The sequence below is a fragment of the Scylla paramamosain genome, chromosome 45 (genome assembly GCF_035594125.1).
Source record: "Scylla paramamosain isolate STU-SP2022 chromosome 45, ASM3559412v1, whole genome shotgun sequence".
Lineage (NCBI taxonomy): Eukaryota > Metazoa > Arthropoda > Malacostraca > Decapoda > Portunidae > Scylla > Scylla paramamosain.
The window spans coordinates 6,680,001-6,698,799 of record NC_087195.1 but is presented as its reverse complement, the minus strand read 5'-3'; the positions used below and the strand labels follow the sequence as shown (position 1 = coordinate 6,698,799).

The window sequence follows — 18,799 nt, the reverse complement described above, 5'->3', positions numbered from 1 at the left end:
TGTGTGTGTGTGTGTGTGTGTGTGTTACAGGAAAACAATAAATAAATAAATCTTGTAAAGTTGTATAGTTGAGTTGATGACGTGTGTCTTGGATGGTGTTGCAGCTTCTCTTGGGTGAATGGTGAGCAGATGGCCTCTCTTCTGGATGGTAGGTTGAGACATGCTTTGAAAAACTTGATTACTCTTGCAGCTAATCTCTTCCTTTGAAAAACTTGATTTGTGACTTAGAGCTAATGTCCTGGATGGTTGAGATTGATGGCTTTGAAAAACTTGGATGGTTGACCTTGGGTTGGATGGTCAGTTGTCCCTTCCATAGACACAGGAGGAGTTCCTGTAAGAGAGAATGAAGATTTTAGAATAATGAAGTGTTCTCTAGTATACAGATCTGTTCTCTTTCTTTATAGTCACTGAGCTAAGTATGGTGTGTGTGTGTGTGTGTGTGTGTGTGTGGCAGTCAATCTGTCAATGTGGTATATAGACAATATACAAAGTATTTATGTATGTATGTTTGTGTATGTATGAATATAACAAACTGAAAAATTATGTGTGAATCTTGAAAAGCAACAAACTCAAGTCAGTAATGTGTGTGGTGGTTTAAGTAAGACAACATTAGGTTAGGGTATTAAGAACTACAATAATTCTAACTAGTAACTCTTAACAGGCTTGTGAATTCTACAGTTAGTACACTTAAGTTTGTGAGTGTACCTGTGTGTATTCTGTGGGACCCTGGTGTCTACTGCTACTAGGCCCACCAAGTATTGCAGTGTGTGTAATAAAAAGTAACATGAATATTAGTGAGTTTGTGATTGATTTCTCTCCTCCCAAAGCTGTAAAGTTTAGGTGGAGAGAGAGAGAGAGAGAGAGAGAGAGAGAGAGAGAGAGAGAGAGAGAGAGACTACGAAAACGGTAAAAAATGGCATTAATTTTCCACTAACTGTCGTCACACATTCTTAGATGTTAATTACTTTTCCATGAAGTGGCCCTCCGCTGGTAGTGGTGGTGGTGGTGGTATTGGTGATGCAACTATTACTACTACTACTATTACTGTTAAACTACAATTACTACCACTCACTAAATAACTACTACTGCTACTATTGGAAGTCTCTCTCTCTCTCTCTCTCATGCTTTTATTGCGTCATGTTTCTGGGTTTGTGTGTGTGTGTGCGCACGCGCGTGTCTAAGACCTCACCAGTCAAGAATAATGAACTGCAATGAATTTCTTCCTGTATTTTCTTTTTTTCTTTTTTTCTTCTCTTCATACTGATTCCTTTTTTTCTTTCTATTTGTGTTTCTACTCGTCATTTCTCGATCTATGTTTAGTTGCTCTCTCTCTCTCTCTCTCTCTCTCTCTCTCTCTCTCTCTCTATGACAGATTGCCTTCACTTTCCACTCACTCCTCTCCACCTTACACTTCACAACTACTTTAGTACTACCACCACCACCACTACCACCACTACTGTCACTTATCCTACCACCACCACCACCACCACCATTACTACTAACACTATTTATGCTGCCACTTCATTTGTGCCGTGAAGCGCGCTGTGTGTGTGTGTGTGTGTCATCAGCCTTTTGAGTATTAGACAGGTTAGTGCGTGATAATTAACGTGCACTTGTCAAAGATGGTGAAATAATGGGTGTAGGACGATTTGGCCACGGATGATTTGCCCACGGACAATTTGGCCACGGGATGTCACCGTAGGACGTTTTGGCCACGGGAACTTCCCAAGGTGGACGTTTTGACCATGAAACATATTTACTGTAATATATATTATATTTTGTATTATTTACATATTTTCACAATTATTATTAATATTCGTATTTATTACCTAACCTAACCTAACCTAACCTAACCTAACCTAACCTAACAGAACAGATTAGAGAACTTTTTTGGATAATAAAACAGACTAAAGATTTTTTCCTTTACTTAATAAGCAAGCTACTAAGTGCAATAGATTCCTAGTATTTTCTCCCGTGGCCAAAATGTCCTACCCACCGTGGCCAAAACGTCCTAGGGTGACATCCCGTGGCCAAATCGTCCGTGGCCAAATCGTCCGTGGCCAAATTGTCCGGATTCCTGAAATAATGGAGGACACACACACACACTCACACATGCGCGCAACACGTTTTCTATTCTGGGAACTAAAGTGATTCTTCCTTCTTTCTCCTTCTCCTCATCATTGTTGTTCTCATTCTTCTAATTTTGATTTAGTGTGTGTGTGTGTGTGTGTGTGTGTGTGTGTGTGTGTGTGTGTGTGTGTTCATTACTTCATCACCTCTTTCACACGTGCATCTTAATTAGCACTCTCACTTCTCAAGTGCGCAAAAAGGTTGTTGACTGACACACACACACACACACACACACACACACGTGCGCGCGAATGGATACATGAATAAATAAAAGGAGGAGGATGAAGAGAAGCAAAACGTTTAAAAAAAAAAAAAAAAAAAGGAAGATAATATCTTTGCCGCGCGCACACACACACACACACACACACACAAAACGTTTTCTCCAGTGGAAATTAATTATATGATCTAACCTAGAAGAGGAGGAGGAGGAAGACAAGGACGGGGGAGAGAGGAGGAGGACGAGGGAGAGGGAGAGGAGGAGGAGTAGGAAAACTTACTACACCACCCACTTGTGCCCCTTACACAACACACACACAGTCAGTCAGTTAGCAGCCGTGCTGGCTATAACTCCTGCACTCTGATGCATCCTGTGGAGGTCACAGTGAATGAAGGTCGGGTGAAATGCACTGTGATTCTAGCCTTTGTGGTGACTGCCCTGGCCTGTACTGCCCTTGGGTACTCTATTGGCCTCTCCCACAGTATTCAGGGCGGGAGTCAGAGTCGGAATGAGAGTGAAGCGATCGGGAGTGATAATTCTTCCTCGTCATCGGCTCGTTCTTCTCAGAGGCCCTCTTGGAATGACACTGTGCAAGAATTGATTGGTAAGTCTTCTTCTTCGTTATTATTATTATTATTATTATTATTATTATTATTATTATTATTATTACTGTGGTTTTCAACAGTTTTTAGGGTTTTCAAAGGAGTAATGTGAAGTGACGCAGGTTTTTGAGGGTGTTTTATTGAGTTCGTGATATTAACGAGATTACGTAATTAAAAGGATAAATGCATACAAGTCCTGCTAGTCATCTCTGGCCTTGGAGAGCAGGCGTGGTGAGGGAACAAAGCGTTTAAGAATTCAGGCCTTTTTAATAAGTCACGGGGGTTTTAGCGGTGTTTTTACGTCTCTAGTGACAGATTAACAACACTCCTACATTATGAGCAGGATAAGCACTTTTGAAACCCCGGCTAGTCATTTCTGTGACCTTGAAAATAGGGATTGTGAGAGAGCAAAGGGTTTCAGAACACGGCCCATTCATACACAGGTTAACACGGAACCACAACACAACAGGAAGGAAAATAATAAATAAATAAATAGAAAAAAAAAATGTGCCCCACAGAAACGGTTAAGGAAGAGTCAAACGTTTTGAGAATTTAGGCCGTGTGTGTGTGTGTGTGTGTGCGCGCGCGTCATGATAATTCGTGTCGTGCTTTCGTTTTCCTATTTCTTATTTCTTTCGTGGTATTTCGTTCGTTTATCGTTAGTTTGTTGTGAGTTTTTTTCTGGTGTCTTCCTTGCGTTGTTTATCACTCCATATTTTATTTTCCTCTTATTTCCCTTCATCTTCCCTTTCTTATCTCATCTTTCTCTTTTTACTTCTCTTTCTCTAGTGTTTCTTCCTTGCCTTTTCGTTTTATCTGTCATATTTTTTTCTGTTTTACTTCCTCTTTATCTTCCGTGTTTCTTTTCTTCTCTCGTTTTTTATTATCTCTTTTATCTCTTATTATCTTTTTCTAGTGTCTCTCCCTCACACGCCCCGGTACAAAACAAACTATCTTTTTTCTCACCAGCATTCTGTCCACCCTTATCTTCTTTCCCTTTCGCAGGCATGTTGTTGCGCGCAGCGAGATAGAAAGTAGAGAAGACTAACGAATAGAGAGAGAGAGAGAGAGAGAGAGAGAGAGAGAGAGAGAGAGAGAGAGAGAGAGAGAGAGAGAGAGAGAGTGTCAGTGATGCGCAAAGGAACGCGCTGAGAAGTTACCGTATATAAATGAAAAGTTGATATTCCTTGCACGTTTTCCCCCATTTCCCTTTGCTTCTTAAAAGTTTAACTGAGCAAATTACGTAGCACAGACATTGCGCTTCCCCGTAATGCACTTTGATTCCACCCACCACCCCTAGAATTTTCGAAACAGAGCGAAAGAACGAGCGAACAGTAAGCAGAACAAACCCTCACCCCCTCAGTCCCCACCTCCCCCTTCCCCCTCTTCCCTTCTTGCCCCGCCCTGTTCCTGGTGTCACTGTCTATATGTTACACCACCCAATGACATCAGCTAGTGAAATTTCAGAGACGTACAGTGAATGAGTCACGGCGAAGGCGTTATTCCTGGATATTTGAGGGTGTTTGCTGTATAACGCCTATATTATTATTATTATTATTATTATTATTATTATTATTATTATTATTGTATACCATATTAGGCCCTACCGGAGGCCAGAATCTGGAAGAAGTCTGATGTCTAACGAGAGAGCATTTGTGACTAATTCCGCTTGTTCCTGTGCAGCCTTGGCTTATTGCGTCGTTGTAGTGTCCTCTGACCTTCACAACCCTGGGTATAAAACTAACCCTTCTCCTCACCAGTATTCTGACTCGCCTCGTCTCGTCTGTCCCTCACAATCCTGGGTACAAGACTAACCCTTCTCACCAGCATTCTAACCCGTCTCTCTCCCCCACAGGCCTCGGGTGCAGGCCAGTGAAGACTAAAGTGCCGCTAGAAACCATCCTGGACATGAGAGACTCTCGCTGGGACTACATATTCCAGAGACACGTCGCTGTCTTCCGCTGCTGTGACCAAATGGCCTTCTGTGGCGACGAGTTTGGCGTGGTGGAGGGCACGTGTGAGGCGACGAGACAAGTGACCAAGGTGCTCCGCTTGTTTAACGACTCTGGGGGCCCTGACGTAGTGATAGAGGCCGAGGAGCATTTAGAGTGTGGGTGTAAATACTGATCCAAAAAATGGGTTTCGTCTCAAGAAGAAATGTTGATGCTATTGATGTAACTAGTCAGTGATGGGAGCTGTGTGTGTGTTTTAGTTAACTATGGTGGTAATAATAATTTAAAGTGGCGATGATTATGATGGTGGCAATAAAGGCAAGTGGTGGTGGTGGTGATGACAGTGAAGCTGATGATAATGACGATAATAACGATGATGACAATAGTAACAATGATAATAATAACAGTGACAATGATAAGGATGATGATGAATTTGTGTGATGTATAATAGAATGTAAACTGTGTATGTATGAATGTATTTACGTATGAATAAGAGTGAATAATGTCGCATGATAATAATAATAATTTTATATTTTGTCTACCCACTCATTGTACAAACCCAAGCCATGGCATTCAATAGAGTAGATTGAATATTTATGTATAATTTTTTTAATATGAATTGTTCTGTAATATCTACCTTTTTATTTTTACCTGAGATAGTTAATTAAACAAGGTAATGTGAGGTGAGATCAAGCCAGGTGAGGTGAGGTTAGGCTGAGGTAAGTTGGATAAGGTAAGGTTGGGTTAGGTGAAGTTTAAGTAATGTTCTGTCAGTCATTATCTTGAGAGCATTACCTGCCTAGACTTTGAGAGCGAAGGGCAAAAAGGGAATACAAAGAAAAAAAAAAAACAGCAGCAGCAGACGTGTTGGCCATGACGAGGCTGTTTGCCATAAGGATCACAATTCTGGTTATTGAGACAGCGCTTGTTTGCCATTAGAGGGTCCTCTTACACACACACACACACACACATTTATCTCTTTCTCTCTCTCTCTCTCTCTCTCTCTCTCTCTCTCTCTCTCTCTCTCTCTCTGTGTGTGTGTGTATGCATGTGTGTGTGTGTGTGTGTGAGAGAGAGAGAGAGAGAGAGAGAGAGAGAGAGAGAGAGAGAGAGAGAGAGAGAGAGAGAGAGAGATGGAGTGGGATACATGTAAGTGCCACGGTCCACGAATGAACTAAATATTTAAAATAACTCAAGTCATCCCATGTGTTGCTTGCACACGCTCACGAAGAACAATCAGCAGCAGACCTCTTGACCCATGAGAGGCTGTTTGTGAGAGGAATTGCATAAGCTTAGGAGGAGGAGGTGGTGGTGGTGATGAAGGGCAAAGGAAAAGGAAGAAAACAACTCTCTCTCTCTCTCTCTCTCTCTCTCTCTCTCTCTCTCTCTCTCTCTCTCTCTCTCTCTCTCTCTCTCTCTCTCTCTCTCAAAAACTGTCAAGGATTCTCAAAACACTCACATTGAAATTTCCTGCATTTTTTTTCTTTGTCTTGTTCTCTTCCTTCTTTCCTTCCTTCACTTTCGGTTTTCTTCTTCCTCCTTCTTTCGCTTCCTCTTAACCCCTTTTTTCACTCCTATTTCTTTTCTTCTTCCTTCCTTCCTTTCTTGGCTTCTCCGCTTCCCTCACCCCTGCAAATATAAGTACTTGTTTAAGTGACATAAGTAAATAATTCAAACACTTATGAATGGATGTTAAGTGTACTCAGATTTCACTCACACACACACACACACACACACACACACAAAGCAACGGTTTACTTACCAGTTTCAATGAAGGAGGTGGAGAAAGAAGAGGAGTAGGTGATGATGGTGGTAGTTCTCCTCTTTCTTTCACCTCCTCCTCGTTGTGGCTGCTACTTGTAATAAAATTGTGTTAACCACCACCACTGCTACTACTACTACTACTACTACTATAATGATGCTAATATTACTCCAGTCATCCTGTACATAGCTACTACTACTACTACTACCACCACTACTGCCTCATCTGCAGCCAGCAAGGGAAATGGGGTGTGAGTGAGACAGGTGTTAGTTTCAAAATGACAGTTTAATACACAGAGTGATAAGGAACATTTATACAAAAAATAGGAGGGGGGGGCGGAGCATGCCTGGCAGCCCCGCACCCTCCCCCCGCGTTGACCCAGTGACAACACAACAATGGGAGGGGAGGAGGAGGGGAGGAGGGGAGGGGGAGAGGGGGCTGGGGGCATGGGGAGAGGGGGGAGAGGGGGATATAACGCTTGACACCCTAAGGAACACAACAGGACATGATAACGTCGAAAGTAACTGGTAGAAACAGTCTTCTGCTGCTGCTGCTGCTGCTGCTGGCGGAGGCGGTGGCGGTGACGGCGTGACGCGTGCACACTGTCACGACGCCAGCGGCGCCGCACTCCTGGTGGGGGCGTGGGGGCACACCCTGCAGCACTGCCAGGGTGTGTGGCGGGGTGTGGTATGGCGTGGTGGGGCGGTCCCTCCTGCCCACTGTCTGCCTCACCGCCACCTGCCACCACCACTGGTGTGCCACGCTCCTGTGCAGCCCGCGCCGCCTGACTCCATCACCGCGCCGCCACGCCGCGCCAGGCAGCACAGCTCACGGTGGCGGCGGTGGCGGCACGCGAGGCTCCCCGCGGCCTGGCTCGAGGGGAATCTCCATGCTTGAGTCCCATCAATGTTGAGCGGCGCCGTGCCGCCATTACCAAAAGTGTCACTTAGTGACCCACTACAAAAATACAACGAGGAGGGGCTGCGCCCCCGGCACCTGTGCCACTGCCGCTAGTGGGGGGGAAGGGTGGGCGAAGACACGGCAGGGAGACAGGCGGGGACCGCCTGGTCTGCCCTGCAGCGGCGGGGCGCGGGCGTCGCTGCCGGCAAAGTAGCGGCAGCTGACGGGAGGGAGGGATGTGGAGGACGTGGCGTCCTGGCGCCACCACAGCGGTTTGTTTATGTGTGTGTGTGTGTGTACTTTTGATTGTCCGGCAGCACCTGGCCGCCGCGCCTCGCCGCCACAGGCGTCACACGCGTCACACGCTTCACGCGCCACACACACCCGCCGCCACGTACAGACAGACGCACACTCCCACACTACCTTGAAGGTTTAGCCTAAAGATCTATGATGTCAATACAGTATATATAAAACAGTAACACACCGAGGGATTTACGTCCGGGGCCTCCACGGCGGGGCCTGCGGGGTCCGGACGGCGGCCGGGGCGGGGCGGGGCGGGGCGGGGCGGGGCCTCGGGAAACACGGAGCAGAGACACGGGGAAGCTGCTACACTACGCCTTGCCGCGCCCCGCCCCGGCCTGGGGTCTGTCATTGGGGCGGGTCGCTATGTACAGTCATCGCAGAGGTTAAAGCTCGTGGTGGGGGCAGCGCGGGGCGGGGCGGGGCGGGGCGGCGCCCGTCACCTGCTGCTGCCCAGCGCCGCGTTGTTGCTGGGGTTCACGTACCCGTGGCCGCCGGGGGCGCCGCCGCCACCGCCGCCGCCGCCGCCGGCCATGGCCCCGCCGCCCATGCCGGCCATGGCCATGCTGTTGGCCATGCTGGTGCTGACGGGCGGCACGCCGAAGAAGGGCGTGGTGAAGGAGGTCGGGAAGTAGGAGTGGGTGGGCGGGACGCTAGCCGCCGCCGCCGCCACGGCTGGGGGCGCCGACCCCGCCCCGGCGTACCCCTAGTCATGTCAGATGGGCGTGGGCGGCACCGTGAAGTCGTGCAGGGCGGAGCGCACGCTGTCGTACAGCGGGCGGTTGTCGTCGCAGTAGTTGTCGGCGCACAGGGAGTGGATCTTGGAGAGGTACGAGTCGAAGTTGTCGTGGCTCAGCCGCTCGTTGGGGGGCGCCGCGCCGCCGCCGCCTGGCAGCTTCACGTGCTCCAACAGCGACATCACGTTGTTGCGCAGCGACTCGTAGTACTCCGTCAGCTGCGCGCCACGCTCACCAGCGCCAGCCGCCTCCTGGGGGGACGTCAAGGTGTTGGGGGAGGAGCTTCACGCCCAAGTGTTGTTAGGGTGGCCTGCCTGCCCCTCACACTGGGGTTGTTCCCACCAGTGTGAGGCTTCCTGCCATTGGGGGTGCCTGGCTACATGCCTACACCACTACACTCACCGCTACCTTTCTCTACACACCACCACCACCACCACCACCTCGACGACTACAAACTCAGATTGCTACACCTACACCACTCACCGCACAGAGAGAGAGAGAGTCGGCGTGAAGATCAGACAGGACAACACGCCGCCATGTTAAACATAAAACTATATAATAATATACAAGGCATGAAAGACTGCCTCTCTCAAAACACAAACACACTTAACACATCGCCACTCCTTCCTTGGCCTATCCCTCGTAATACTGACCACGGCACACACACACACACACACACACACACACCCCTCTGTCTCGTCGTCCTGTCTGGAATACGCCTACTGACTCATGAACCGCTTTGCTCTCTCGCCAGGGCAGTTTTCAAAGGCCACAGATATGATACGAGTGGCTCTCGTGTGTGCTTTGTTATTGTTGATGCTGGGTGCTACATTATCACTACAATTATGAAAACATACCCGAAAATCCTGATAACTTCCACTGCAACCTGTTAAACTATCATCTGCCTCGTTGAACTACTTGTAAAATCATTAAAACACCCTTGAAAACCTTAGTAACTTCCACAAGACCCTGTTAACCTATCACTAGGCTTGTTAAACTACCACTAGATTAATGAAAGCACTCTTGAAAACCTTAATAACTTCCACTACACCCTATTAAACATTAGGCTTGTTAAACTACCAATGGATTAATGAAAGCGATCTTGAAAACCTTGATAACTTAGACTAGAGAATGTTAAACTGTCACTAGCCTTTTTAAACTACAACTGGAATTGACAGCACACTTGCTAGTAATATGGCATTAATTATTGAGGCAGGGCAATGGAAACTTCGAATACAAGTGAGCTGGAATCTTTGGTTTTCTCAGTTGTGATTGTGATTATATTATTTGCATAGTTTGTTTGGACTGACTTGAATGTAATTTGCGTCTCTCTCTCTCTCTCTCTCTCTCTCTCTCTCTCTCTCTCCTTAAGCCTCCATGACTGCCCTGACTGATAAAACTAAGCATCTCTATCTTTGGCACTATATAAATCAAATTTCCCTCCTATTCTCACTGTCACTCTCCCTCTCACACTCATTCTCTCTCACTACTCCTCCCTGTTTATATTTCCACCACTCCTCTGATATCTTTAACAACACAGTAACCCTCCCTCCTACGCTCCCAGTAACTACCACTCATTCCCTCTCATTTCCCCTCTCTGTTCTAAGCTAATAAAAAAAAAATATACTAGTCTCCCCATCCACTCTCCCATCCACTCTCCCTACTAACCTTCTGTTCCACCTTGAGCGCCGCCTCCATAGAAGAGACGTCATGGCGCAATTTGGTCACGTGAGATTCCATAGAACCGTTCTCTTTCTGTAGTTCCGATATCTCTGAGGCCAAGCCAATTGGGTCCTCGCCTTCTGCAGGAGAGGAACTGGCTTAGTGTGTGTGGGGGGTGGCTTGGGGTGTGTGTGTGTGTGTGTGGGAATACATTGGGCTGGCTTAGAGAGTGTATGGGATATGTTGGGGTGGGATAGGTGCGTGTGTGTGTGTGTGTGTGTGTGTGTTGGGGTGGGTTGGAATACAATGGGGACGCTTAGAGTGTGTGTGTGGCTTACTGTGAGATAACTTATTGTTTTTTTCAGTTTGTTTTGTTTGTGAAGGCTTTGTGGGTGTATAGGGTGGCTTAGTGTGTGTGTGTGTGTGTGTGTGTGTGTGTGTGTGTGTGTGAGTACATATTATGTAGATTCAAACATACAAGTAAACAAACCTAACTACAACTAACTACAAGCCACACACACACACACACATACACACACACACACTCCACCTGTAAATAGATAATGACTGAACGGAAGGTGGTAGGGAAAGACTTCTACCCCCTCTATTACCTTCACGCGATGCTTGGGTATGTTGGGTGGGGGGGTGAGGGGAGGAAACATCCCTCACCCCGGACTTTGGTGTACCAGGGGGAGGTGTGGGGTGGGGGAGATGCCTCTATGTGTGTGTGTGTGTGTGTGTGTGTAGAGGTGGACACAAGGGGTGGGGGTCCAGAGGTGTGACGGGGGAGGTCCAGGGGAGGCCCAGGGAAGCAGGGCGGGCAGGCAGGGCGGGCAGGCAGACAGACAGACAGACAGGCAAACAGACAGACAGACAGACAGGGAGAGACGCACCTGTCTTGAAGGCCAGGGACGAGTCATCCATCCTGAGCTTCTTGGCGGGGGGGGGGCTGGAGGGGGTGAAGGAGTGGGCGGGCGAAGAGGGAGTGGGCGGCCGTGGGTGGGCCAGTGGGGCCGCCCGTGGAGTAGGACGCCGCCAGGAGAGGAGGTCGAGGTTCCCCCATGGCCGCGAGACCAGTGGAGACTCCCATGGTGACGCCCATCCCCAGCCCCGCCCCCCCGCCCCCCTCCAGGGAGCGCATCTTGTTGCGGTTGGCGATGGGACACCCGGAGGCACTGCGGAACGGACACCGGGGCAAGTTAGGGCGGCGGCGGCGCCTCGCAGCTTAGTTATGAGCACCAGGCAACTAGTATTTGTCAGGGTAGCATGCAGTATGTCCGACACAGGGACTAGCATGGTACTACAAGTGGGATCCAGGGGGTCAACTCCACTTGAGGTCAGCGTCTGGGCCTGGCGACACGCGCCGCCTCGTCGGGCGCCGGCAGGAGGTGACAGCTGAAGGCAGCTTTGGCAAGGTGAGGCAGCAGTGCCGGGCCGGCGAGGACAGGCGCGTGGCAGGCAGACGGAGGGCGCGCGGAGGCCTCAAGTGGTGTTAGTTCTGGCTCCCACAAGCTCGGCCTTCTTACCTCCTGTGACTGAGAAACTTGCCCGTGGAGTGCCCCGACCCATCACATCCAGGGACTGGACAGCTATAAGGGCAGCACAATGCGGTCAGTGAGGTGATGGGGAGGCGGGTCGCCGCGGCTCCCGCAAGACTGGCGACTACAGATCTAGCACGCTACTGGCTGGCATGAAAACCATCTTGACTTTTTATGAGTTAGGCAATATTTTGGCAAGACTGGTCTATCCTTGGATGACTGGGCGTCAGTAACACGGGCCTCCCATACACCAACTTGTGAGCGGCGGCGCACCGGCCCGCCGCTGGCAGCCAGGCTTGGACGGGCTCCACCCTCCGTCGCCGCCGCCGCCGCCAGCGCCCGGGACGCCGCGCGGACGCGAGGGGTGCAGGCGAGGCACGGCGCCGCGGGCACCTGGCGCGGCGGCGGCGACTTTTACGTTACTTTCGCGCTGCGCGGTGCGGCGCGGCGCGCGGCCGCGGTGCACTGCTCGGGCAACTTGGAACGCGGGTCCCGCGGCCTCTCTGTCGTCACTGAGGACTTGCTACGGCGGCGGCACCGCGGCGCGCCACGCCGGGGGAGGGACGGCGCGCCGCGGGTCCCCCGGCGGGCGTGGCGGGCCCGGGGCGGCACGGTCCAAGCCTCGTCACCAGGGAGGGAGGTCCGGCCTCAGAAGGCAGCTAACGAAAGCGGGTACAGAACACAGCGACACACACACACACAGACTACGAACCTGAAGTTTGCGATTGTGTAACTTTGGCACACAGGGCAAGGGTCTGAGTGTTGGCCGAGGCCTTGGTGAGTGAGCAAGCTGTGGCTGTGGCTGTGGCCCGAGTTGCACAACGCCACAGTCGTGGGGGGTGGGGGGAGGGGGGCAGTCATACTTACCGCAGCGGCTCTGAGTCCTGTGTGTCCTTGGGCTTGTGCTTGGGCTTGTTGGCGCGGGGGCACCCAGACAGCGAGCGGTGGGACGAGTAGTTGCCGGTGACGTGCCCCGAGCCGTCGCATCCCGGCGTGGGGCACTTGAGCTCCTGCGTCTGGTGCTGGATTTGGGAGCGGTCGGCGCGGGGACACCCGGACAGGCTGCGTGGTGGGGCGAGGAGAGACTTGGCCAGGTGAGGGGCTTTTGGAGCGGGACTGTGAGCGACACGTGACGTGTGTCGGGGAAGAGAGGGACAGGTGACCCAGCCCGGCGAGGCGCGCCTGGCTGACTGACTGACTGACTCACTGACTGGCGGGTGACTCATGGCAACACAATGGAGGACACTGACTGGCTGGCTGACTGATTGAATGGCTCACTGACTGACTGACTGACTGACTGGCTGACTGGCTGACTGACTGGCACATGAGTAACGGATGAGTGAAGCAAGGACACATGTGAATGAGGCAAGGGAGTGATAACATGTTGTGACAGGAGACTGACAGATGAGGGAGTGAGGGGTGAGCGTAAGGCGATGAGGGAGTGACGGCAGCAGTATCATGAGCAATGATGATAGCAATAGTAATAATAATAATAACAACAACAACACCAACAACAACAACAACAATAACAATGATTCACTCACTCACTCGCTCAATTACTGACTGACTGAGCAGCAAGTACTCAAGTATTGCAAGTCGTAAGAAATTTACACAAAAGAAAGACATCGATACTCTCTCTCTCTCTCTCTCTCTCTCTCTCTCTCTCTCTCTCTCTCTCTCTCTCTCTCTCTCTCTCTCTCTCTCTCTCTCTCTCTCCATCCCTATTACTGTCACACACACACACACACACACACACACACACACACACACACATTAATCCTCCCACACACATCTATCGTCCCACACAAACACAGCCTCCCATTCACACACACACAAACACACACCCTTCCCCACCAACACCCCAACACTAACACCGCCACTACCCACACACACACACACACACACACACACACACACCCCAAGAAGGCAAGGCGTCACCAACCTCCGATGTGTAGCGTAGTTCCCTGTCACGTGCCCCATCCCGTCACAGCCTGGCGTGGGGCACTGAATCAGCTCCTTCCCGTCCCTTCTGCTACTGCTGCGGGAGTAAGCACGGACCCCGCTGCTGAGAGAGAAAGTCGGTGAGGGTGGCCGCGACGGGAGGGGGGCGGGAGGAGGGTCAAGGGGAGAGAGAGTAGTAGGTGGTGGTGGTTGATTGGGAGGTTGTCATTTAAAAGGGAGGGATAGACGGGGCGGGAGGGAAAGAAGGGAGGTAATGGAGGAGCTGAACAGGACGGGAGGGAAGAGAGAGAGAGAGAGAGAGAGAGAGAGAGAGAGAGAGAGAGAGAGAGAGAGAGAGAGAGAGAGAGAGAGACCTAACTCTACTAAGTACAAAATATACTCTCTGATAATCGTATGAAACACATGAATATACAATTTTAACACACACACACACACACACACACACACACACACACACACGCAAACACACACACACACACACACACACACCAAACACAATACCACGGGAGTGAGGGTATACCTGTCAGGCATGGGTGTGGGCGGGGCCTGGGAGCGTGACGGGGACAGCTGGTAGGGCGTGGTGCAGGCTGTGCTAGTCATGTAATCCCCACTCATGGTTGACCCGTAGCCCCCTGCCCCCATGTATCCGCCCTGGTAGCCCTGGTAGCCCATGTAGCCAGGGTTGTAGGCGGTGGTCACGTCGTAGGGCCGGGTGGTCATCGTGTTGTACCCTGGTTAGGTTAGTGGTTAGTGGAGGCTGGTTAAGGTTTGGGAAGGTGGGGTGCGGGTTAGTTGTGTGAGGGATGGATTAGAGAAGTGGTGTGTGGAGGTGGTGTGGTAATGTGGTGTACCTTATAGTGGTTAGTGGAGGCTGTTTAAGGTTTGGTAAGGTGGGGTGCGGGTTAGTTGTGTGAGGGATGGATTAGAGAAGTGGTGTGTGGAGGTGGTGTGGTAATGTGGTGTACCTTAAGCTGCGTCCGAAGTGGGAGCGAGAAAGCGGGCGAGAGCGAGAGCGAGAGCGAGGGAGGTTGGGTCCACATTGGAAGTGATTTGAGGTGGGAGTTGCCATGGCAACGGGCTTCCAGCGGTGCTGTGCTTGTGGGTGACGAAGCCTGTCCCCGCCTTCCGTTGTTAATGCAGCCATACCCAAAACAAGGATTAAATTTTCAGGAAAGATTGTTCAATCACCGTTCGGCAAGAGCAAGATGTGTCAAGTGTGCATTTGGGATAATGACTGCATAATTTAGGATTCTGACGAAGGCTATGGAAACCTTTGTTGACACCGCAGTGGCTGTCACCAGAGCTGTTTGTATCTTACATGACATGATAGTAGACGAGGAGGGACCTGAGTCACTGAGTGGCAGCCTAGGACTGACAACACAGGCGACAACATTCACCACCACACGGGGAAAAACGTCATTCCTAAATCGACAAGGATGTGAGAGAAGCATTCACGGAAAACTCTCGTTCAGTTGGAGCAGTGCCGGGCAAAACCACGTGATTTGAGAGAGAGAGTGAGAGAGAGAGAGAATGATTTTGAGTATGTTGTATAGAAATAAACTTAGCAGAAAGTGCAATCTTTGGCTTGTTTTCTCCACTGTTCAGCTACAACTGCTGTGTGACGCATCCCAGACACAGGGAGTGAGGGACCTTCACTATCACAGCTGGTTTATATCCATGTTTCTTTCGACTTTTCGTGTAGCTGAGACGGTGCCTCCTGACGAAGGATTTGGCATTTTGGGAACAGTTACCCCGAGTCGATGCTCTTCCTACCCTCGGACCGTAGCCAGGATTCGAACCCGTGCGCCTGATGACCACTTGGCCCCCAAAGCGCGCGGTCTGGGTAACAATTCCCTCGCTGGCTTGTATGTAAGTACTGCTGAGGCCACCACCTTCCCTGGCCTCCCCCACCACACATCAGCTGGTTTACTGGACAGTGAGTTCAAGGCCATGATTGACTAGTTCACCACCAAAGGTCTGTGTACATGCTACCCATGAAACAAGAAGATGCAGGAGGAGGCGAGGGGCAAGTAGCCTGGCAACACATCAACCTTCACCCTGGTGGACACCAGTCACTGTCAGCGCGCACGAGGTGAGGTGAAAATGTTGTTACAAAGAGCCTTGTGGTTCATTTATGTGTCAGTTTAAAAAAAAAAATCTGCTTATACCATCGTGTTTGACAGACTTATTTATAAGAAGAAAGAGTTTATTTTAGCATTCAAACCATAGCCGGTAAACATGGCGGCCATAAATAACGTGTGTTACAAACATTTCAGCGCTGTTTTGACTACAACTCATAGTAATTTCTTTATTTTTGCTTCTACCAAACTTTTACAAGTACATCTGAGTTGTGCAATTACTGCCGAGTATAGCGGTGCCAACCAAAATGACCTGTCAAGTTTATGAGGTGAGATACAGCAGGTAATATAGAAGCATCTCTGTGCCGTTGCTCATTACCACCCGAGGAACTCCCGCGAGAAAAGTAAACTTGATTTCTCGCCCTTGGACCCTGGGGGATGCCATCTTCTGGCCGCTGCACTGCTTGTCACGGATGAAGTTTCTCGCTTCCAGTGCGGACGCGGCCTTACTTCGTGGTTAGTGAAAGCTTGGTTGAGGTTTGGGAAGGTGGGTGCGGGTTAGTTATGTCGAGGAGGGGGTTAGAGAGGTGGTGTGTGGTGGTGTGTGGTAATGCGGTGTACTTTATTGGATTAGTTGGTGGTTTGTGGGTGGGAAGGTCTGCGGTGTGTGGTAGTGTGGTAGTGTGTGTGTTGTAGTGGTGATGTGGTTATAGTGTTAGTTTGGAGGTTAGAAAGGTGGTGTGGTGGTGGTGGTGGTGATCTTTTGATGTGTGTGTGTGTGTGTGTGTGTGTGTGTGTGGTAGTAGTAGTAGTAGTAATAGTAGTAATAGTAATGTGGTAATGATGGTAGAATAGTGTGTAGTAGTAGTAGTAGTAGTAGTGCTAAAAATGTCAGTGTGGTGGTGTTACAAGTTAGGAACAAGTTAATACCGGGGCAGATGTTAGTGATATTAGTAAGAATAAAAAAAAGAAGAAAAAAAAGTTATTACAGAAGTTAAGAATTACAAAACTCATTTAAATTACAATGCATTCTTAAGTTAATAACAATTACTTCATTTATACTAGTCTCTAACTTTATAGAATGGGAGTTATTTTCAGAGAGAGAGAGAGAGAGAGAGAGAGAGAGAGAGAGAGAGAGAGAGAGAGAGAGAGAGAGAGAGAGAGAGAGAGAGAGAGAGAGTTATCCTCCAAAGAATCACAACTAAATCGGGTTGGTTATCCATTCGTCACCATTCCCATTCCTTCAGCACTCCCATTCCTGTAACGGTGACCATGCCCATTCGTTCATCAGTGCCATTCCTGCAATCCTCACCACTCACAGCCGTCACCAGCGCCACCCTGCCGTGCTCACACTCACCACTCCCTCCCGCGCTCACCATTCATGTTCCGGAAGTCGTGGGTCCTGTCCGGCGCGGCGGCGTACCCGTTGTCGTGGGGCGTGCAGGCGGGGGCGGTGGGGGCGCGGGAGTAGTCAGGGGTCACGCCGTAGTCGAGGGGGCGGGCGAGACTGAAATTAACAGGCTCAGTTGGCGCTGAGAAATCCACAGGTTCTGTTTGTTCGTCGATGGCTGGCTGTTGGTAGGGCGCGCCGCCCCCGGGGTACCCAGACCCCAGGCGTGACGGGGGGCTGTACTCGGGGCTGGTGGGGCCGCTGGAGGGGCGGGGTAAGGGGAGGAGAGAGAGGGGGGGGTGTTAGTTACCTAAATTCTGTTTTGGGACGGTCGTGTTCGTGTTTGTGTGTGTTCGCGTGTGCGTGTCTCACCTGAGGGAGCCCGGGGGCCGCGCCAGGGACAGGTCCAGGGTCTGGCTGGTGTGCTGGGAGTCATGGGAGCTGCCGGGGGACACTAGCTGGGGGCCGCTGTAGCAGGGGGACACGCCGGGCCCGGGGTAGTGTGGGGAGGTCACCATGGGGCCGCCAGCACCCATGGGGCCCGAGAGATCCATCACGCTGGCGGGGGACATGGGGTTAGGGCCCAGGGCGGGGGTCTTCACGCTCAGGTTGATGGCGGAGCTGTCGTACCGGTATCCAGGGCTGTGGTGAGGGGAGGGGAGGGGCATTAGTGACGGTGATGTGTGTGTGTGTGTGTGTGTATGTGTGTGTGTTAGCGTGAGTGAGCGTGAGTGTGTGTGTGTGTGTTAGCGTGAGTGAGCGTGAGTGTGAGAGCACGCACCTCTGGTACATGGAGTTTGGCGGCGGGGCGGGGGGCATGCAGGCGGCGGAGCAGGGCGTGGCTTCGTTCACCTTCACCTCGGCGCCGCACGCCGCCTTGTTCATGAAGAAGGTGTTGTGGGCTGTGGTGACTGGGTACTCCGAGGATGCCGGCGGCTTCAGGCCGTCGAAGGGGCCGTGTGGGGGCAGCAGGGGGCCGGCACCCCCCACCACAGGGCCGGGCGTAGGCGTCATAGTGGAGAGGGCGCCCCCGCCGAGGGAGCCACCGCCCGCCGTGACAGTGGCAGCTTCGAAGGTGGCGGGTGCGGGGGGCGCGGGGGGCAGGTGTGGCTGGGACACGGGCACGGCGGCCTGGCGGTCCAGGTCCAGCGTGGTGTATGAGTGCGGCAGGTCGAAGCGCGCCTCGCTGGCCCGCACCTCCGTGATGGGCGCCGGCCGGATCAGCCCCGCCTCCTCCTCGCCGCGGTACCCGAAGCACCCCAGGCCGCCGCCCTCGCCGCCCTTCACGCCCACGGGCTCCAGCCCTCCCAGGCCCTTCTGCGGGCTGATGCCGCGCCCGGCGCCGCTGTTGGCGGCGGCGCTGGCGGTGCCGCTGGCGGTGGTGGTGGCCGCGGCAGACAGGCTGCCGCCGCTGGTGTTGGTGTTGGCGCTGGTGGTGATGGTGCTGCTGGTATTGTTGTTGCTACTGTTACTGTTGTTGTTGTTGTTGTTGTTGTTGTTAGCGGTGGTGGTGTTGTTATTGTTGGTGGGCGTGAGAGCCAGCCGGCCGCCGCCGCCCACCTCCTCCAT

General features: G+C 51.3%; 2 protein-coding genes across 2 annotated transcripts in view; one reads left to right on the top strand and one right to left on the bottom strand.

Annotated features, from left to right (window-relative positions):
- Positions 1-2,643: 2,643 nt before the first annotated feature.
- Positions 2,644-5,531, top strand: LOC135094316 (uncharacterized). The gene is made up of 2 exons (XM_063994314.1): positions 2,644-2,951; positions 4,805-5,531. Exons 1-2 carry the CDS (start codon positions 2,711-2,713, stop codon positions 5,074-5,076), a joined length of 513 nt encoding a protein of 170 aa, XP_063850384.1. The 5' UTR covers positions 2,644-2,710; the 3' UTR covers positions 5,077-5,531.
- Positions 5,532-6,420: 889 nt separating this feature from the next.
- LOC135094301 (mucin-19-like) overlaps positions 6,421-18,799 on the bottom strand; it is a gene marked incomplete at its 5' end in the record, with an annotated part of 40,381 nt that continues 28,002 nt past the window's right edge. Inside the window, 11 exons of the mRNA XM_063994296.1 lie at positions 6,421-6,530; positions 6,664-6,754; positions 10,269-10,402; positions 11,156-11,437; positions 11,789-11,851; positions 12,668-12,916; positions 13,743-13,865; positions 14,283-14,493; positions 17,217-17,491; positions 17,603-17,872; positions 18,012-18,799. The exon at positions 18,012-18,799 is cut by the window's right edge and continues 629 nt beyond it. Of these exons, the coding sequence (XP_063850366.1) occupies positions 11,179-11,437; positions 11,789-11,851; positions 12,668-12,916; positions 13,743-13,865; positions 14,283-14,493; positions 17,217-17,491; positions 17,603-17,872; positions 18,012-18,799 (2,238 nt within the window). The remainder of the gene's footprint in view (positions 6,531-6,663; positions 6,755-10,268; positions 10,403-11,155; positions 11,438-11,788; positions 11,852-12,667; positions 12,917-13,742; positions 13,866-14,282; positions 14,494-17,216; positions 17,492-17,602; positions 17,873-18,011) is intronic.